This window comes from Oncorhynchus keta, chromosome 22, assembly GCF_023373465.1.
Source record: "Oncorhynchus keta strain PuntledgeMale-10-30-2019 chromosome 22, Oket_V2, whole genome shotgun sequence".
NCBI lineage: Eukaryota > Metazoa > Chordata > Actinopteri > Salmoniformes > Salmonidae > Oncorhynchus > Oncorhynchus keta.
In genome coordinates this window covers 24507809-24529886 of record NC_068442.1, presented here as the reverse complement: position 1 = coordinate 24529886, position 22078 = coordinate 24507809, and the positions used below count along the sequence as shown (strand labels likewise).

General features: G+C 39.6%; 1 protein-coding gene across 1 annotated transcript in view; it reads left to right on the top strand.

Annotated features, from left to right (window-relative positions):
• The first annotated feature begins 3789 nt into the window (after positions 1–3789).
• The window catches only part of LOC118401221 (transmembrane protein 266-like), a 68492-nt gene continuing 50203 nt past the window's right edge, over positions 3790–22078 (top strand). Inside the window, exons 1-2 of the mRNA XM_035798545.2 lie at positions 3790–4337; positions 6177–6276. Of these exons, the coding sequence (XP_035654438.1) occupies positions 6263–6276 (14 nt within the window). The 5' untranslated portion in view covers positions 3790–4337; positions 6177–6262. The remainder of the gene's footprint in view (positions 4338–6176; positions 6277–22078) is intronic.

Genomic DNA, 22078 nt, shown 5'->3' with positions numbered 1-22078 from the left:
TCAAAGCATCTCAAAGTAGGAATTATATTGGGTGTGTTTTTTGAAGTTGAACAGTACATTTTTACACAATATGTACAGTTTGCCTAAATAGTCATCCTCTCTTTTAGTAGAGTATAGCTGCACCACAATATCCCAAGTTTTCTAAAGAAGCATGGTTACAGAATATGTGGGGTTGAACCAGCCACATAATTAACACTCTGAGCCACCAAGGTATAACTTTTCTGTCGTCTGTGTCCTGGTTGACATATGTCGTGGAAATTTCCTCTATTTACCAAATCATGGGAGCAAACCACACACACAAGTCAGAGTTAGTTATCAAAGTCCATCTTTAATTATATGAGCTCTATCACAATCCTGTGACTCTCAGGTAATTCAGTGTCTCTCAGTGAATTCTCTGAGAGCCCCCTTACAATGCAACTGAGATCCTTTAATAGCAAAGAACACACATAGTCAGACAGCATAGACATAATAAATCGTTCAGCTTTGTCTCCTTACTCAAACCCCAGAACCATAAACCAATCCTCCATATCAACAGGCATATATCAAATTGTCATTTAGATACAACCAACTCTAAATACAACCAATCCTGGACAAGATCACACAGACACACTGACTGGCACACAGACATTGTGGAGCAAAAGATATGTTTACACATGATGACACTTTGACCTCTCCCCTCTCTGCGGCCCATGCAACTTAGTCTTGACATAGAACAGATAACTGCAACCCCGCCACACTATTATACAAAAATACCATTCTGATGAGAAGTAACTTACACACATTTGATGAATATAAAACATCTTACATATGTTACCAACAAATTCTGAATCTTCCACGACACATATTTGACTGAAAAAAACCGCAAGGCCACATATATCCCCTGGTGATGCAGATTATCAACATATAAAGTGTAAAAAATATGCTTGTGTTTTTCTGGACTCCATTCCCGCCTGCCCTGACCTCGAGCCTGCCTGCCATTCTGTACCTCTGGAACTCTGAACTCGTTTTGACCTTTTGACTGTCCATGACCATTCACTTGCCTACCCATTTTGGATTGTTAATAAACATCTGGACTCTAACCATCTGCCTCCTATGTCTGCATCTGGGTCTCGCCTTATACCCTTATATCCTCAAATGTGAATTGTCATTACGCCAGGAAAGAAACATCATGTGAATGTACTGTATTCCAAGCTGCTTTAAGGAGCTACACTTGCATGCTGAGAATGTTGTGGTAATATTATTTAAAACTTCAATATAACATTGTCTAAATGTTATGAAGAACTCAAAGACAAAGTGTATATTGTGTGAACATCAATAGAATATTATGTTAAACCTAAAAGAATGTTCCTGTAATACTAGGTGAATGTTTTTGCACCCTTAAAGAAACATTGTATAATCGTCCGCACAACTGGACAGTCTTTGTGTTTTGGGAACATATCTTTTGTGATGTCCCCACAATGTTCCCACCAGACTGTTCCCACAACCAGTGGTGTAAAATACTTCAAAGTACTACTTAAGTAGTTTTTTGTGGTGTCTCTACTTAACTTTACTATTTATGTTTTTGACAACTTTTATTTTTACCTCACTACACTCCCCCCAAAAAGTATGTGCTTTTTACTCCATACATTTTCCCTGACACCCAAAGTACTCGTTACATTTTAAATGCTTATCAGGACAGGAAAATTGTCCAATTCCCTGGTCGTCCCTACTGCCTCAGATCTGGCGGACTCACTAAACACACATGCTTTGTTTATAAATTATTTCAGAGGGTTGGAGTGTGCCCCTGGCAAGAAACTGGTGCCGTCTAGTTGTCTTAATATAAGGAATTTGAAATTATTTCTACTTTTACTTTTGATATTCAAGTATATTTTAGCAATTACATTTGATTTTGATACTTAAGTATATTTAAAACCAAATACTTTTAGACTTTTATTCAAGTAGTATTTTACTGGGTGACTTACTTGAGTCATTTTCTATTAAGCTATCTTTACTTTATGACAATTGGGTACTTTTTCCACCACTGCCCACAACTTAATGAAACATTCTGGGAACCTTTAAAAAACAGACAAAATGTGTTCTGGGAATTTTCTTGTACTACCAGGTGAAGGTTATTTTGCATCCTGAAATAAACATTGTGGACAGTTTTTGTATTTTGGGAACATCTTTTGTGATGTCCTCACAATGTTCTAACCAGACTGTTCTCACAACCTAATGAAACATTCTGGGAACTTTTAAAGAATAGATGAAATGTGTTCTAAGAATGTTCTTGCAAAATCAGGCAAATGTTTTATACAAACATTCTATAATCATCAGCTTGACTAAACTGTTTTTGTGTTATGAGAACAGTTGCCGCGACCCAATAAATGTTCTCTTAAACTTCACAGAATCAATTTTGGTTTGCTGGGTAGCCAGTCTTGGATGTCCAATGAAATACTATTGATATATTGTCACATTGATCAAATAACCCATATGCTATGTTGAAAAACACCATAAGAGAGTGCTCATCTTGTCAAATGCATGTTGTTGAGAGGTTGACTGTCAGGTCAAACACCAAACACTGAGCGTACAAAATATTAAGAACAGCTTCCTAATATTGAGTTGCCCTACCCCCACCCCGGTTTCAAAAGCGTTCCAGGGGAATGCTGGTCCATGTTGACTCCAATGCTTCCCACAGTTGTGCCAAGTTGGCTGGATGTCCTTTGGGTGGTGGACCATTCTTGATACACACGGGAAACTGTTGAGCATGAAAAACCCAGCAGCGTTGCAGTTCGTGACACGGTGTGCCTGGCACCTACTAGCACACTCCGTTCAAAGGCACTTCAATCTTTTGTCTTGCCCGTTCACCCTCTGAATGGCACACATTCACAATTCATGCTTCAATTGTCTCAAGGCTTAAAAATCATTTTTTAACCTGTCTCCTTCCCTTCATCTACACTGATTGAAGTAGATTTAACAAGTGACATAAATAAGTCAGGGATAAGTTCAAAGTCTTGTAATCATAATTACTATGTAATGTTTAAATAGGCCTACTACTTTTTGAAACTACAAGATTGCCTAAATGTCAGTCGTGTAGCATAATCTGAGGAACATATAGCTAACCTATATCTAGATCTATGAAGGTTCTGATTAATCTTTTACTGCAGTGGGCTAAATCAAGGTCATAAGAGTGTTTCTAGGTAGTCTTAAACAAATCTACTTTGAAACAAAAGTATGCATCTCACACATGGTTATAGGCTTAAGAAAATAAGATACTTGTACCATGTCAGATATAGAGTTAAAATGTTTTCCATTTATTTTCAGTTTGCATTCCAATATTACACTTTATATACATCACAGAAGACTTAAATATAACAAAACTGTTTGACATAGAAACGCTAGATTTTCGGCTGTTTAAAAAATAAAAATAAATGTGGGGGGAAATAGGAAAAACATTCCACCCATGGAGACACTAGGTTATTTGACTGCAGGAAAGGGATGTATACCTGGGTTAGAATATTTTTTTGAAGTGACACAGAGTTGATGGAGGGGCATGCCAAAATGCTGAATTTTGGCACTTTTGCAAGCCTTTATTTATATAGAAAATTCTCCATGTGGTCTACATTTCATATAACTATTTTTTTCCATTCAATATTGGTGCACAAGTTTCACTTAAAATATCAAAGGGACGCAAAATGTCACTAATTTCATGGAAAGACCTAGTGACATGCGTCAAAGTCGCCTTTGACCATCCAGGAACTGGAACCGTATGCTGTCCTGCTGTCACTGCGATGTTATCGCGAGGAACACTGATGATGCTTTTGCGGGTGGGTGGCATGAAAAAGCTCTTTATGAAAGCCATAAAAACGTCAAATATTTCGGATTTTGATCTCACATTTAATTGTGAGATATAGTTCGTTGATTCGCATCTGTGGATGACGCTGGATCACAATTTCAGCACCTGGACAGTTCCTGGTCATTAACCTATACTGGACACATAACATGGAGTCCATAACGTGTTTGTGGGGAAACCCTGTGAGCAGGCGCGATTTGTGCACTAGATTGGCCTCCTTCCGTTACAACGATGCCATTATCTGAATATGTGGATCGTGGTGAACATTTAATAGCACCTTCGTGAAGGATGAGGCTTGCAGTAAGGATCGGGCTTTTTCGGTGTGCCCTGTATTCTAAGCAGCAGCACGGGTACTTGGCCAATGCAAATCTGGAGAGGATTGTAGCAGCCTACTCCCAGCAAGAACCGAGCCTCGCTCACACTGATCATCGACAAGGGAGACATTACCATCATCATTAGGAGGGCATGGGAGTCACGACCATACTTTCAAGAATGTAGAGCATTAAAGGTATGCTTATTTGTCAGAACATCATATTTATTAATTATTTCGATACTTCCTGCCTGTGACTTTCACTGTTTCATCTATTCCTTTACCTTTTCTTTTATTGGCGTCTTAATGACCACAATGATTGTCATATTCGTGCTGTGTTTTTTTTTATTGCACTATTGATGGCTTTGCTACATTTTCAGGAAAACACCTAATATAGCCTACTACTTATAGTAGCTACCGTGTAGTACCAACCTATATATATTTTTGTTCCACGTGCTTTGAACCAGAATAACAAGTCATTGTAGAAAGCTATCCAATGCCTTGTGTGTGAAGAATAATGGAGACATACTAGCCTGTATCTGTTTAGCAGGGATCAATGTTGACAAGTCTTTGAGGTAGAACCCTGTGTTTATTGGGGGAACTTCGAATGTAGGATACATCTTGGATTCTGACTGAGGAGGTGGATACTGAAATGTAGACAGAAGGCTGTAACTGAGAATATTGGGAAGTGAAGGGATTGGATGATATGAAATGGTTGCCTTGATGTATGTCATAACCTGTGCGCACCGTTAAAAAAATCGAGTTATTATTGCCTTTAAGGGGGAATGCAAGTTATTGTATGTTGGAGAACAGCATGGATATATGCCAACAGTTCATTTACAGCCTGATATATATTTTATTTTGATGATGAGTATAGAGGTGTGTAAGTATTTACTCAAGTCTTGGAATTGATGGATGTTTTATTCAATATATATTCTACCTGTTTCCCGGAGCTTACCTTAAATAACTACCTTGTCTGATGTGTTGTCAAGTCCTTGACCTATGGCCACATCCATTATTAGGAACTGGTTTCTTTAAAAAGAAGAAATCCTGCATACAGTAACTCCAATGTGACCACATTTCCTATAGGTGCCAGTTGTGTGCATTATTTTGTCTTGGGTATAGCATTGATGCAATATTACATTCTAGCCCCTTGATTGACCTGCATTTATTTATATTGGATACATTCTTCTCTTCTCTGCTGAGCTGTACTACATTCTGTTCTGCTATGGCTCCAAATACTGACTCCTCATCACATCAGCTCATGTGTCTGAAGGTTTTTCCTTTGCCCTGACTTTATACAACACTCTGCAAATGAACCTCTCCTCACCACCCGGCATTTAAATGATTGATGCTTTGAATAAACAACCTCTACAGCGCATGCTGCTTACTGATGTGTTTATATTGCTGCTGACAACTTCATCAGACTTTTTAAAAGTGACGCACTAGCACATTGAGCATCAGTTTGTACCTGCAATGTGGGGAATGCAGCTGTCTGTGCAGTGATATCCCTTTTCAAAGACTAGGGGATTGTGATTATGTGTGAGTGAAGCCTATGTACCTGGTTGCTCTTCTCTTGTGTGTAGTCTGTGGAAAGCTGCTGGAATGGACTGTAATTTAAATGAACTTTTCAATGGTTCTATTTCCTATGGCAAAAAAAGAAGCTCTCATCCTGCCTTACTTGTTATTCAAGTGATGTGATGTTTTTGAGTCCCTGGTGCAGAGTTAAATCTGCCACTACCAGAGGACTCACAGAGCAGAGTATATACTGTCGGAGAATGTTTATGTTCAGATTAATTTATTGTTTTCACGCTATTCAGATGAATATAGAGTCTTTCATCTGTAGTTTATATGGACAATCTTCATTGTTTTAGGTGAATTCATAAAACAGTTAATGAACATGACATTCAAAACCAATGTTAAATAGTTTAAAGTATAATGAACAAGTGTTCATATATGAGATGCGCTGTTGTCAGAATGTGAATAGTTATGGAGAGACTATGAATAATTACCTTGTTTTCTAACCTTTTTCCACAGGTGTGATATGAGCCAAGTCTCTAATCTCTGTTGAAATCAAGAGTAACAATCGTGTCGACATCCATTCACAGAAACAATACAGCAACATGAGCAAGCCCCAGTAAGTAAAACATCAACGTACCAAATTAACTCTGATGTCACTATCTGTTTAACACATCGTAACCTCTCACTATATTGTCATGTGTTTTGCGCATTTTACCATGACTGCCCACTATGAACACACACAGATTTTGCGATGGAACACCCAGCAAGCCTCAGCTGATAATGAGAACAGCCTCGTTCTATTTCCTCATGCACTTCCAGTCAAGGACTTTGAGCCTGAGCAGCAGGGGAGCTGAGTTTGCCTTAGCTAGGCACTCCAAGAGAAAGACCACCAGTCGCCAGACTGCCTATGCTGCAATCTCTTAGCATGCAGGAGAGGTGTTCACTTTTCATCTTCTCTTAATAATAATTACTCTCTGTGTGGTACCCAAGATATCCCATGCATCCTGATGACAGCCCTGGTTATGGCCAAGTAAGGGGAGGGAGATGGTGGGTGAGGTGGAGGGAAATGGGGGGTGAAGTGCAAGGGAAGATGAAAACACTGTGGGACAATATACTGGCCAGTGGGCGACAAACAGAATTGTGATATGTTTTCTGGTTAACACTGAGGCGTGAATTAATGCAGTCGGTCCTCAGCGACACCCTGGTGAAATGACAGATGGGATATCCTTGTGTGGTGTGATCACGTCTGCGGAGCTGTTTTCACCACTGTTCTTTTCATTCTACACTACTTTAAATAATCTCTCCCTCTCTGTGGTGTATTTCTGCTCACACTAAGAATAGTTGCTACTCAAGATTTAACCTCCCTGTAAGTGGACAGATTTATCATATATTTAACATTCAGTTTAAATTTGAACATGTTAAAGTTGTAAAAGCTTTGATTGATTGACGCAAAGCAGTGAAGAAAATATACTGACAAAAAGAAGAAAGAACTGCATTGTCTTTTCGAGATTCATTCAATAACATCATTTTCCACATTCAATTACATTGAATAAACGAGCTGTAGGCTCTTCTCATTGCAGATGGTTTATGCTAGTATACTGATAAGTATACTGTAGCAATAGTGGTTGGTGCAGGGTTTCCCAAACTAAGACTTCGGAACACCAAGGGGAGCACATTTTGTTTTTTTGCCCTAGCGCTACACAGCTGATTCAAATAATCATCACCAACTAATCATCACCATTCAGAGAGTATGCTACACACCATGACGAGTCAGCTAACAGGTCAGCTAACATTTACTGTAACTAACTTCTGTGGTCACGTGAGTCTCTGCCACAGAGCAGTTAATCACTCTATTTCGATTCTATGTCTCGATCCTGTCTCATTACAAGAAAATGTGCTGATGAGCAGTATGCCGTTTTAGCACAATATATACAGTCAGCTCACATATGGGAAGTTTAAATCTCCTACAGATGATGTTACATGATATTACATAACATTATGGGTGGCAGGTAGCCTAGCAGTTAAGAGCATTGGGCCAGTAATGTAACGGTCGCTGGTTCGAATCCCTGAGCTGACTAGGTGAAAAGTCTAGAGATGTGCCCTTGAGCAAGGCACCTAACCCTAATCCCTCCTGTAAATTGCTCTGGATGAGAGCGTCTGCTGAAGTACAAAAATGTATACATGTTTTCCTGGCAGATGTATCCAGGGATTCTAACGGTAAGTTCCATGGGGCATTTACTGAAGCAACAAGGCAACTACGACCAAAAAACATTAGTCATAAATACAGCACCAGTGTTAATACAATGATTTAAAGCCATTTAATTGTGTTTTAATAGCTTAGTGAGTTCCTCTTCCTAAGAATCCACACAGCTTCTCAAAACATAGGTTCCCAAGAAGGTTGAGTTTTAAACTAACAGTCTATCTTCACATTATAGTATTTGTTACTGCATATTGTCTATTGAATAGTATGTTACATATGTAATGCCATGTTAAAACCATGTATAAGAAACATTTACTGACTTGTTGGAAAGATGGCATCCTATGACGGTGCCATGTTGAAAGTCTCTTCCTGAGCTCTTCATTAAGGCCATTCTACTGCCATTGTTCGTCTATGAAGATTGCATGGCTGCGAACCAATTTTATACACTTGTCAGCAACAGGTGTGGCTGAACTAGCCAAATCCACTAATTTGAAGGGGTGTCCAAATACTTTTGCATAAGTAGTGTATGTACAGTACCAGTCAAAAGTTTGGACACCTAGTCATTCAAGGGTTTTTCTTTATTTTTACTATTTTCTACATTGTAGATAACAGTGAACACATCAAAACTATGTAATAACACATATGGAATCATGTAGTAACCAAAAAAGTGTTAAACAAATGTTATATTTATATTCTTCAAAGTAGACACCCTTTGCCTTGATGACAGCTTTGCACACTCTTGGTATTTTCTCAACCAGCTTCATGAGGAATGAGTTTCCAACAGTCTTGAAGGAGTTCCCACATATGCTGAGCACTAGTTGGTTGCTTTTCCTTCAATCTGCATTCCAACTCATCCCAAACCATCTCAATTGGGTTGAGGTCAGGTGATTGTGAAGGCCAAGTCATCTGATGCAGCACTCCATCACTCTCCTTTTTGGTCAAAAAGCCCTTATACCGCCTGGAGGTGTGTTTTGGATCATTGTCCTGTTGGAAAAACAAATGATAGTCCCACTAAGAGCAACCAGATGGGATGGCATATCGCTGCTGAATGCTGTGGTAGCCTTGCTTGTTAAGTGTGCCTTGAATTCAAAATAAATCCCAGACAGTGTCACCAGCAAAGCACCCCCACACCATCACATCTCCGTGCTTCACAGTGGGAACGACACGTGCGGAGATCATCTGTTCACATGCTGTGCGTCTCACAAAGACACGGCGGTTGGAACCAAAACTCTCAAATTTGGACTCATAAGACAAAGGACAGATTTCCACCGGTCTAATGTCCATTCCTCATGTTTCTTGGCCCAAGTAAGTCTCTTCTTCTTATTGGTATCCTTTAGTAAAGGTTTCTTTGCAGCAATTCAACCATGAAAGCCTGATTCCTCTAAACACTGATTCCTCTAAACAGTTGATGTTGAGCTGTGTCTGTTACTTAAACTCAGCAAAGCATTTATTTGGGCTGAAATCTGAGGTACAGTTAACTAATGAACTTCCTCTGTAGCAGAGGTAATTCTGGGTATTCCATTCCTGTGGCGGTCCCTATGAAAGCCAGTTTCATCATAGCGCTTGATGGTTTTTGCGACTGCACTTCAAGAATTGTTTAAAGTTCTTGAAATGTTCCGCATTGACTGACCTTCATGTCTTAAAGTAATGATGGACTGTCGTTTCTCTTTGCTTATTTGAGCTGTTCTTGCCATAATATGGACTTGGTCTTTTACCAAATAGGGCTATCTTCTGTATACCACCCCTACCTTGTAACAACACAACTGATTGGCTCAAACGCATTAAGAAGGAACGTAATTCCACATATGAACTTTTAACAAGGCACAACTGTTAATTGAAATACATTCCAGGTGACTACCTCATGAACCTGGTTGAGAGAATGCCAAGAGTGTGCAAACCTGTCATCAAGGCAAAGGGTGGCTACTTTGAAGAATCTCTTGTTTTGGTTACTACATGATTCCATGTGTGTTATTTCATAGTTGACATGTTTTCACTATTATTCTACAATGTAGAAAATAGTGCAAATAAATAAAAACCCTGGAATGAGTAGGTGTGTCCAAACTTTTGACTGGTACTGTATATACACTACTGTTCAAAAGTTTGGGGTCACTTAGAAATGTCCTTGTTTTTGAAAGAAAAGCACGTTTTTTGTCCATTCAAATAACATCAAATTGATCAGAAATACAGTGTAGACATTGTTAATGTTGTAAATGACTATTGTAGCTGGAAACGGCAGATTTTTTATGGAATATCTACGTAGGTGTACAGAGGCCCATTATCAGTAACCATGACTGCTGTGTTCCAATGGCACGTCGTGTTAGCTAATCCAAGTTTATACTTTTAAAAGGCTAATTGATCATAAGAAAACCTTTTTTCAATTATGTTAGCACAGCTGAAAACTGTTGTTCTTATTAAAGTAGCAATAAAACTGGCATTCTTTAGACTAGTTGAGTATCTGGAGCATCAGCATTTGTGTGTTCGATTACAGGATCAAACTGGCCAGAAACAAAGCACTTTCTTCTGAAACTCATCTGTCTATTCTTGTTCTGAGAAATGAAGGCTATTCCATGTAAGAAATTGCCAAGAAACTGAAGATCTCGTTCAACGATGTGTACTACTCCTTTCACAATACAGCGCAAACTGGCCCTAACCAGAATAGAAAGAGGTGTGGGAGGCCCCAGTGCACAACTGAGCAAGAGGACAAGTACATTAGAGTGTCTAGTTTGAGAAACAGATGCCTCACAAGTCCTCAACTGGCAGCTGCATTACATAGTACCCGCAAAACACCAGTCACAAGGTCAACAGTGAAGAGGCGACTCCGGAATACTGGCCTTCTAGTCAGAGTTGCAAAGAAAAAGCCATATCTCAGGCTGGCAAATAAAAATAAAAGATTAAGATGGACAAAAGAACACAGACACTGGACAGAGGAAGATTGGAAAAAAGTGTTATGGACAGACGCATCTCAGTTTTAGGTGTTCGAATCACAAAGAAGAACATTTGTGAGACGCAGAAAAAATGAAAATATGCTGGAGGAGTGTTGACGCCATCTGTCAAGCATGGTGGAGCCAATGTGATGGTCTGGGGTTGCTTTGGTGGTGGTAAAGTGGGAGATTTGCACAGGGTAAAAAGGACCTTGAAGAAGGAAGGCTATCACTCCATTTTACAACAACATGCCATACCCTGTGGACGGCGCTTAATTGGAGCCAATTTCCTGCTACAACAGGACAATGACCCAAAGCACAGCTCCAAACTATGCAATAACTATTTAGAGAAGAAGCAGCCAGCTGGTATTTTGTCTATAATGGAGTGGCTAGCACAGTCACCGGATCTCAAACCTATTGACCTGTTGTGGGAGCAGCTTGACCGTATTGTACGTAAGAAGTGCCCATCAAACCAATCCAACTTGTGGGATGTGCTTCAGGAAGCATGGGGTGAAATCTCTTCAGATTACCTCAACAAATTGACAACAAGAATGCCAAAGGTCTGCAAGGCTGTAATTGCTGCAAATGGAGGATTTTTGACAAAAGCAAAGTTTGAAGGACACAATTATTATTTCAATTAAAAATCATTATGTATAACCTTGTCAACATCTTGACTATATTTTTCATTTTGCAACTCATTTCATGTATGTTTTCAATGAAAACAAGGACATTTCTAAGTGACCCCAAACTTTTGAACAGTAGTGTAATTCAGTAAAATTGTGTTTACAGAGGCTGTTCAATTTCATGTAGAAATACACCCTCTGCACGCCAAATAGATACAGCTGTTCATTTGGAAGCACTAATGAAATGCAGACTAATGCATTCTTGTGTAAGAAAGGGGTGACTCAAAACTGCAATCCTACTTGAAAGTGTTTTAAAATAGGAATAGTGTAATTATACAGTGAAATTTTGATCAGAAAATGCACCAAAATCTAATTATACCTATTGTCTGCACTCAACTTAACTGCCCAATGACCTCCTCTGACATTCCTCTTCTGAACAAATACTTTCCCATAAACCACATACAGTATATTCAGAAAGTATTCAGAATCCATTGATTTTGTTACAACCTTATTCTAAAATGAATTCAATATTTTTTTTTTCTCATCAATCTGCACACAAGACCCCAAATTACTAGTACTTTGTTGAAGCACCTTTGGCAGCGATTACAGCCTTGAGTCTTCTTGGGTATGCAGCTTGGCACACCTGTATTTGGGGAGTTTCTCCAATTCTTCTCTGCAGATCCTCTCAAGCTCTTGTCAGGTTGGATGGGGAGCTTGTCCCAAAGCCACTCCTGCGTTGTCTTGGCTGTGTGCTTAGGGTCGTTGTCCTGTTGGAAGGTGAATCTTCGCCCCAGTCTGATGTCCTGAGAGCTCTGGAGCAGGTTTTCATCAAGGATCTCTCTGTACTTTGCTCCGTTCATCTTTCCATTGACCCTGACTAGTCTCCCAGTCCCTGCCCCTGACAAATATGCCCACAGCATGATGCTGCCACTACCATGCTTCACCATAGGGATTGTGCCAGGTTTCCTCCAGACATGACACTTGTCATTCAGGCCAAAGTCTTCAATCTTGGCTCTAGGAAGAATCTTTGTCATTCCAAATTTCTTCCGTTTAAGAATGATGGAGGCCACTGTGTTCTTGGGGACCTTCCATGCTGCAGACATTTTTTTGGTACCCTTCCTCAGATCTGTGCCTCGACACAATCCTTTTCCTATTTTGTTGCCTTACAACCTGGAATTAAAATGGATTTCTTGGGGGTTTGCATCATTTGATTTGCATAACATGTCTACCACTTTGAAGATCCAAAATGTTTTGGGGGTTGACACAAACAGGAAATAAGACACTGTGGAGATGGTGTTCTCGGGGTGATGAGAGGTGTTGGGTTTGCGCCAGACATAGCGTTTTCCTTGATGGCCAAAAAGCTACATTTTAGTCTCATCTAACCAGAGTACCTTCTTCCATATGTTTGGGGAGTCTCCCACATGCCTTTTGGCAAACACCAAACCTGTTTGCTTATTTCTTTCTTAAGCAATGGCTTGATTCTGACCACTCTTCCGTAAAGCCCAACTCTGTGGAGTGTACAGCTTAAAGTGGTCCTATGGACAGATACTTCAATTTCCGCTGCAGATCTTTGCAGCTCCTTCAGGGTTATCTTTGGTCTCTTTGCTGCCTCTCTGATTAATGCCCTCCTTTCCTGGTCCGTGGGTTTTGGTGGGCGGCCCTCTCTTGGCAGGTTTGCTGTGGTGCCATATTCTTTACATTTTTTAATAATGGATTTAATGGTGCTCCGTGGGATGTTCAAAGTTTCGGATATTTCTTTATAACCCATCCCTGATCTGTACTTCTCCACAACTATGTCCCTGGCCTGTTTGGAGAGCTCCTTGGTCTTCATGGTGCTGCTTGCTTGGTGGTGCCCCTTGCTTAGTGGTGTTTCAGACTCTGTGGCCTTTCAGAACAGGTGTATATCTACTGAGATCATGTGACAGATCATGTGACACTTAGATTCCACACAGGTGGAAGGTTTATTTGACTAATTATGTGACTTCTGAAGGTAATTGGTTACACCATATCTTATTTAGGGGTTCCATAGCAAAGGGGTGAATATATATGCATACACCACTTTTCTGTTTTTTATATTTTTAGAATTATTTGAAACAAGTTATTTTTTTCATTTCACTTCACCAACTTGGACTTTTTTTACGTCCATGTATGTCCATTACATTTTATAAAAATCTATTTAAATTACAGGTTGTAATGCAACAAAATAGTAACAATGTCAAGGGGTGTGAATACTTTGCAGACCAATGCATACTTCTCACATAAAACATTGTTTTTGTTTTTAATTTCCATTGTTTTTACATCAGAAGGTGATCATACAACATTAGAATACGGCAAAACACAGCAATAAAAGTAAAAAGTTAAAGTACACAGTAATGACAAATATTGAGTAAACTGGACATGTTTTCCTCTTATCTCTTTTAATAAGACAATCAAGAAAGCCCCTGGAATGTACACAAATAATCAACATGTACCCATTAACTAGTTACCTAAAAATGTACTTTAAAGTTTACTGAAGAAAGGCCTAGTTCTACATTAACTGTAAAAAAATATATGTTATTACAAAATATAAAAATGTACAATCAAACGTACATTCATCAATGTTTTAATTGAGAAGTTGGCATTGGTCTGAAGTCGAAAAATAAAATAAATTCAAATGAGCACCACAATGCGTACAGCAACTATGCTCGAATAATGATTTCCAGCACAAAGCTTTGACCAACTACACTAGCTATGTTGGTCTATTGTACTTCCAACAATATGTAAGCAGGTTGCTTAGGATTCAAATCTTCGCAAACAGCCTAATTCATACTCTTCAGAGGGATAAAGGACTTTACATTGTCCTGCTATTAAAATGATCTGTCTATATATAATAACATATATAGCAGTAGTTCATGGTTTGGGGTGTTCGTCATTGATTATTTGGACAAATCAAGATTGGGCGATTCTATATATATATATATATACAATTTATTAGAAAAATATTCAGACCCCTTGACCTTTTCCTCATTTTGTTACATTACAGACTTATTCTAAAATTGATCAAATACATTTTCATCCTCATCAGATATAATAACATTTATACATTCAAGGATGGTCACATTTGCTCTTGAAGAGCTACATGGTTATGTATGTATGTATGTATGTATGTGCCATTTAGCAGACGCTTTTATGCACGCTTTCATGTTCAAGCCGAGTTCTGACACAGCTGATTCTACTATTCAAGGTGTTGATGAACAGCCGAGTAGTAGAATTATTAGTTTCCCCGAAGGAAAATTCTCTTGCATAAGTTTGTCATTTCCTGTTTTACTTCTGGGGGGGACCTTTGTGCAAAGAAATAAAGCGAAGTCTGCTCCCTCGCAAACGGAAACTCTCAGCCAAACCCCTCCCTTCACCTAATTTCATCAGTGTTTGACATGGCCAAATAGCAAGTTTTTGTTTTAATGAATTTTTACATTATAGCCTTTTTACTTTGTGGCTGTGGAATCTAGTGGAAAGCATTTATACTCCGCACATATTTTGAAAATCACCACACCATTTTAAGCACCGCCTTCGCCCAATCTTGATTCGTCCAAATAATCAATGACGAAAACCCCAAACCATGAACTGCTGCTGCTCGTAATCACATACTTCTATGTGGGCCTTCACAGATTCTTACCATTTCATCTGTTCACGAGAGTCTGTCCACGAGAGATTACAGGTGTGGTATTAGTGGGCTTGAATAAGCATGCATAACTTTGTGGCACGTAAATAGCCATTTTGTGAATTCCTTAAACACTGACAAATTAAAAACTGCTGAGAAACAGCTGTAAAGTTCAAAGTCATTAGACACTTGACATTGGATAGGTGCTCTAAATCCTTTAGCTACATATGTTCTTAATAATGCTGTACACAGCTGTCCAAGTCCTGCAAAAGAGCACACATTCATTCCTACACATTTATAAATGGCAGTATAAATATGAAAACAGATGGGAGCGAAGTTTGAGAGCTGGTCCCTATTTTCAAAGAACATCTTAAGGCCAATTTTATCTTCAGAACCTTCATAGTAGCATCGTTAAATCTCAGAGCTGTTTCACAAAACCATTGTTATTAAAATTGCATTTGAAAGCGCTCGTAATCTAACAGCCGCCTCAGACCACTGGTAAAACAGATCAGTGCGTCGTTAGATGCTTTTTTTTGCCCTCAGATGGTTGGAGTCTTACAATGTTTATTAATCCAAATGGGTAGGCAAGAGAATGGTCGTGGACAGGCAAAATGTCAAAACCAGATCGGAGTCCAGGAGGTACAGAGTGGCAGACAGGCTCGTGGTCAAGGCAGGCACAATGGTCAGGCAGGCGGGTACAGAGTCCGGAAACAGGCAAGGGTCAAAACCGGAAGGACTAGAAAAAGAGAATAGCAAAAAGGAGTATGGGGGAAAAACCACGCTGGTTGACTTGACTAAACATACAAGACGAACTGGCACAGAGAGCCAGGAAACAGGGATAAATACACTGGGGAAAATAAGCGACACCTGGAGGGGGTGGAGACAATCACAGGAAAAGGTGAAACAGATCAGGGCGTGACAGTATAAAAATATGCTTGAAATGAAAACCAATATGATTGCATTAAAATATAAACAGTATGCTATAGGCCGATTTCAATCATATTGAAATACCTTTCATGGTCAATCAATTGAGTTGTATTTTGCTACTTGTAAGTACTGTCTGTAATTTGTCTCAACATATTTCATGATGTGTAGCCTCAAAATGCAAAATGCACTCGCAAATCAGATCTATCTTTTTTGCAGGTGTGTGGTACCAGTTGAATAAAAAGAAACCCGCACACTGCTCTTGATAGTATCACTGATCTTTAATAAGCTTACGTATTCGCAAAGCTCTGATGAAGGTCGTGAGGCCGATACATAAGCTTATAAAGTGATACTATCAAGAGCAGTGTGCGGGTTTCTTCTTTTCTCTCATGATGTGTAGCCTAAGATGTGCACAATGATGTGCCAAATCAGGGATTTAGTGCATTTTTGTTGGGTACGAATTTGAAAAACCACCTCAATATCTGTAGCCTTGGGTGGTAATATCACTCTAGGAGCTGATCCGTCGTCAGTATTGTGAAATAATTATAATGTTTGAATGGAGAAAGCTGATCCGAGAGCAATACCTCCTTTGTATTCTATCATTATCAACACATGCTATAACAACACACTTAGCGACCGTTCTCTCTAGGAAACGCATGTTACATTTTCGGCCGTTGTAAGAAAGATACATCTTTAAAACACTTGTAAGCCTAAGTTTCATCACTATCAGTGGTGGTCTTGCCACTCCCTGTCCCTTGCCACTCCCTGTCCCTTGCCACTCCCTGCCGAACAAACTCAAAGGGCTCTTTTAAGAGACACCTAATAAATGAAAAGAAGCACACACCGTGTGTGCATGTGAGTGTGTCAAACTATACACGAAAGAGAATGGTCAAAATATCCCCTCTGGTAGGCAAACTCAGGAACTTCATATCCCAGGTCGGTGACGCTAACTGTTAAGCTATGAACCCTGTTATAGATGCTTCAACTTGACCCTCTATTTAAATTGACAGTCATTTGATGACAGCTCGTTTTTATTCCAAAATGTTTTTTGCTGTTCATTCACTCAGTACTGATTGAACATTTATTTCTCTTGCTTGGTTAAAACAGTTTGTGTGTTGAAAACAGTTTCATTTTATCACATAGATAACCAAGTTAGCAAGCATAGCTTTTTCTTTTGACTGTGCACAGGTCACACAAGCAAGGAATTATCATTCTGATGTTGTTTTACCTGGATGCTTCATGTGCAACCCACACCCCTGCTACTTTTTACTTATGGATGGCGACTCCAGGTTTTCGGGAACACATTGAAAAGTAACTTCACACTGTGTTGATCAGTCAGCACAATTTTTTATTATAATGACAACAACATTGCATTGACAGAGGAGTGAGCACACTGAATTCATGCAGAAGGTGAGGGCTAGAATTTGCTCTGCATCTTCTAACAGCGATGCATCTGTCTGGTGTGTGCATGTATTATAAATTAGCAGTGGCAGTTTTCTCAAAGTTTGATGTATCTAACGGGCTATAATAGCAGCCAAAAGATTCGATAGTTTATTTGTTTATGCTCTGATTACATGCAAGTGTCCAGGTCAGCAGTTTACACAGATGATTGTCTTCAGCCATATGAAAAATCTTCCATAGCAAAATATACCTAGCTAGCTAGCTACTTTCCTTTTGCTTCTCATCCAACTGGTTTTAACTAGCTAGCTACTAGCGTTCTACTAGCTAGCTGCTACTGTTGCACAGCAACCGAGGTGCTCGACAGATTTAGAACTCTTGAGATTCGTCTGAAAAGATCAGAAATGCTGCAAAAAAGGTAGCACATCATTGAAATGTGTATGTGAAAGTGATAAATTGTGAATTTAATAAAAAACTATTGCAGCCACAAACTTGTTCAGTCAAAATGGATCTAAGTCTAATGGTCACCTTATGGATGTTGTAGCCTCGTTTTGGGACGGCAGGTAGCCTAGTGGTTAGAGCATTGGGATTAAATCCCAGAGATAAAAATCTGTTGTTCTGCCCCTGAGCAAGGCAGTTAACCCATTGTTCCGTGGATGTCAATTATGGCAGCCCCCACACCTCTCTGATTCAGAGGGTTAAATGCGGAAGACACATTTCAGTTGAATTTTTATTTTATTTTACCTTTATTTACCTAGGCAAGTCAGTTAAGAACAAATTCTTATTTTCAATGACGGCCTAGGAACAGTGGGTTAATTGCCTTGTTCAGGGGCAGAACGACAGATTTGTACCTTGTCAGCTCAGGGAATGCATTTAGTTGTACAACTGACTAGGTATATCCCCTTAATACAACATCTAGAATTTGAGCTAGGTTTGATCAAACAATTATCTGATGACCCTAATGCTAACAACCCTGTCAAAAATCCATTACAGTGGTAAAAGGCCGGACAGATCATGATGAGAGGCGTGGAGTGTGTTGTGTACCTCCAATATAGTTGAGTTGCCAATTTTCATCGACATTGGTGTCATATTGACTTAGATATGATGGTAGGGAGATTTGAATTTAACCTTGAGTTTCAACCAATGCACGACTATAATGATTATTATTATTAATACAATTGCTCACTATTGACTGTACTGTAGTATACTGTCAATGTGAAAGCTTGTTGCTTGACTGCTCTGTGAAGAAGCTGGCAGTGGAGGTCTGACTGATGCTTTTGCTGAGCCCGACATTATATCCCTATCCCTGCACACACACATCTTCTCATCCCTCTATACACACATCTATCTGCTGGTAGAGCTGTCAATGGGATGGTACAGGAGGAATTAGCTTTATCATATGTATCCCTATAATGGAATCAATCTCTTTGAGAAAACATACTCGTTCAATGTCATAAACGTCCTCTGTCTGTTTGTTAACGCTCATAATATTCAGGATGAAGATGGGGAAAATGCCCCCCTGACAGGGTATTTATTTTTTATATTTCTATTGGTCATCATGTGGGGATTTATGGCCCAGCGGTGTAGAAATACTGGGGGCAAAGCCATGGATGCCTTTTATTCTGGGGGAGTCAATCCTTGGCAGTGATTCAATTCCAGAAGGAGAGGGTCCGACTCAAAAAGACAAAGCAACTATTAATACCATTACAGAAAATACAGAATGTCCAAATTTCATTTTAATTGGAAGTACAATTTGACAAAAGTTGCAAAAAAGTACACGTATAATATTTGTTCCTGTATTACCTACATTAGATCTGTCACAGTATACTTACATTAGAGCATATGCATTGCACTTTGTTCTTTAAACTAAGGTTATCTGGTCCCTTTGTACTGTGTTATTCACATGGTGTGACTGTGAGCAGCAGATCTCCCCGAGCATTGAGTGCCCTATGTTAACCTTTAAACTTCCTTGTGGCGTTTGCTAATATTGCATGCCTTTGAAAAGATTTCCAGCCTTTGGCACGCTGGCTTCCTTTGCCTTGCCTTGCCTGCCTGCCTGCCTGCCTGCCTGCCTGCCTGCCTGCCTGGTGGAATGGAGCAGTATTCCAATGTGCAGCCAGCCACCCACTCCCCAGGATGGCAACAAGCCACTGAAGCGGCCACTGTCTCTACACATAATGGACCCTGGCCTCGTCTATGATTGTCTGGAAATGTGATTTTGATTCAGTGAACAGTTTGTCTGTCATGACTGATTAGCATCCTTGTTGCGGCTAGCAAGAAGAGGTGCCAAGTGTACAATTTCGGAATGCACTGGCTATTGTTGAGCATGTGAGGCGTGTGTGGGCATTTTTCCCTGAGCCAACCACATCCAGTGGCCACGTGTAAGTTACAGCATTATATCACAAGGGGGGGGGGGGGTTCTGCTCTGTAGAGTGAACTGCACTGAAATACAAAGATGTACAATAATGTATTTCTAGCAGGACTATTATACCACCTTTTTGTGGGTACCTATGCAGATAAGAAAGCAACCTTTGAAGTAAGCATGTACAGTATGTTAGGTAGAGATAGTCATAGGTCAGCGGAGAGCAGTGGATGTTTTCCTTTCCAGGGCTGACTACATTAACCTTTCACAGGGAGGTGTGTCTCTGTCTGTTTTTCTGTCTGTCTCTTTGTCTGTCTGCACACACTGATCTGATGCTGACAAAAGTGTGGTCCACTATTTAACCTCCACATATCACCAGGCTGTTAGTCCCCAACTATCTACAGGCACAATGTGTTTTGTTCTCTCTGGCTTGTAATCAATGCCCTCCTTCCTTGTTAAGCTCTGGGGTTATTGATGTCTTCAAATGGGCTGCGCTGGGCAGAGTCTTCTGTTCTTGGTTTGACCTCTCCTTGTCTTTTACTGGCTGAGCTGGAGAGGGGATCAGGGTCCTACTCACACTCAGGTTTTAGTGTGGAAAATGAAATAAGAGAAAATTAGATTGCTGTCCCTGCAAGCAAATGCATATCTCTGTCAAACAGAAAAGTACTGCCATTTCATAAAACCCATTCCAGTTAGTTTGTAAAAGTAATATTATGATTCCAGAAAGTAAATGTGCTTCAAATCTCTCAGATCTCACTAATCAAGGCAAACCAAGGCAGTTATAAATGTTATTTTTCTGTTGTCTTTTTCATTTTCACTGAGTGTACAAAACATTAGGAACACCTTCCTAATATAGACTTGCCCCCAATTTTGCCCTCCAGAACAGCCTCAATTCATCGGGGCATGGACTGCAAGGTGTCGAAAGCGTTCCACAGGGATGCTGGCACATGTTGACTCCAATGCGTCTCACAGTTGTGTCAAGTTGGCTGGATGTCCTGAGGGTGGTGGACCATTCTTGAGTCACACAGGAAACTGTTGAGCGTGAAAAACCAAGCAGCGTTGCAGTTCTTGACACACTCAAACCGGTGCACCTGGCACCTACTACCATACCCAATTCAATGGCACTTAAATATTTTGTCTTGCCCTTTCACCCTCTGAATGACACACATACGCAATTCATGTATCAATTGTCTCAAGGCTTAAAAATCTTTCTTTAACCTTCATCTACACTGATTGAAGTGGATTTAACAGGTGACATCACCTGGATTCACCTGGTCAGGTTATGTCAGTCTATCACACAAGTTATACAATGTGAATAGGTACTTTGTTATACTGTAGTGCAGGTATTCCCAAACTGGGGGGTACGCCAAATAAAAATGTGATTCACATTTAAAAAATAAATAATTTAAAAAATATATATTTTATATATCTTCACATTTTCAAACAGTACATTTATATTTCAGGTCGCAATTGTAAATGAGAACTTGTTCTCAACTTGCCTACCTGGTTAAATAAAGGTTAAAGAAATTAAATAAAAATATTTTCCAATGGGGATTTACATTTGGGTGAGGTTTTTTTCTCGCCTGAGTAGCCTCGTTTCACTGCCAAAAATAAAATGAAACCATCTAGTGTTCAGCAAAATAACAACACATTGTCAAATACAGGTAGTCTAATCAAATAATTAACATCAGATCACATTAACCGTTACTCTCTCGCGGGAAACCTTCACTCTTGCGCAGACATTTAGAAACGAAACATGACAATTTGAAAAATAAGCCACAGGAGTTTTTGGAGCAAGAATAAAGATGACTTTCGAGTAGTAAGACGTGTAAAAGCAAAAGTTACCATTAATAAAAAGGGACTAGAAGCATCTTATATGGTGAGCTACCAAGTGGCCCCATACTCTTGTGGAGGACTTAATTCTTCCTGCTGCCGCGGATATGGCTGGGACAATAGGCCAGAAAAACTATACAGACAATGGCTTCATCAAACAACACTGTTTCCCGACGCATCAGTGACGTGGCAGGAGATGTTTTGAAACAATTACTGCTTAACATTCAAGCCAGTGAAGTATATGCGTTACAGCTGGATGAGTCAACAGACTGGCACAGCTCCTGGTATATATCCGTTACGTTTATGGGAGGTCAATTAAGGAAGACATCCTCTTCTGTAAACTACTGGAAACCAGGACAACATGAGAGGATATTTTTAAAGTACTGGATAGCTTTGTGACATCAAATGGACTTAGGAGGTCAAGATCAAAGATCAACATCAAATGGACTTAGGTGGTCAAAATGTGTTGGTATCTGTACTGATGGCGCAAAAGCCATAGCCTTAATGAACTCAAGCT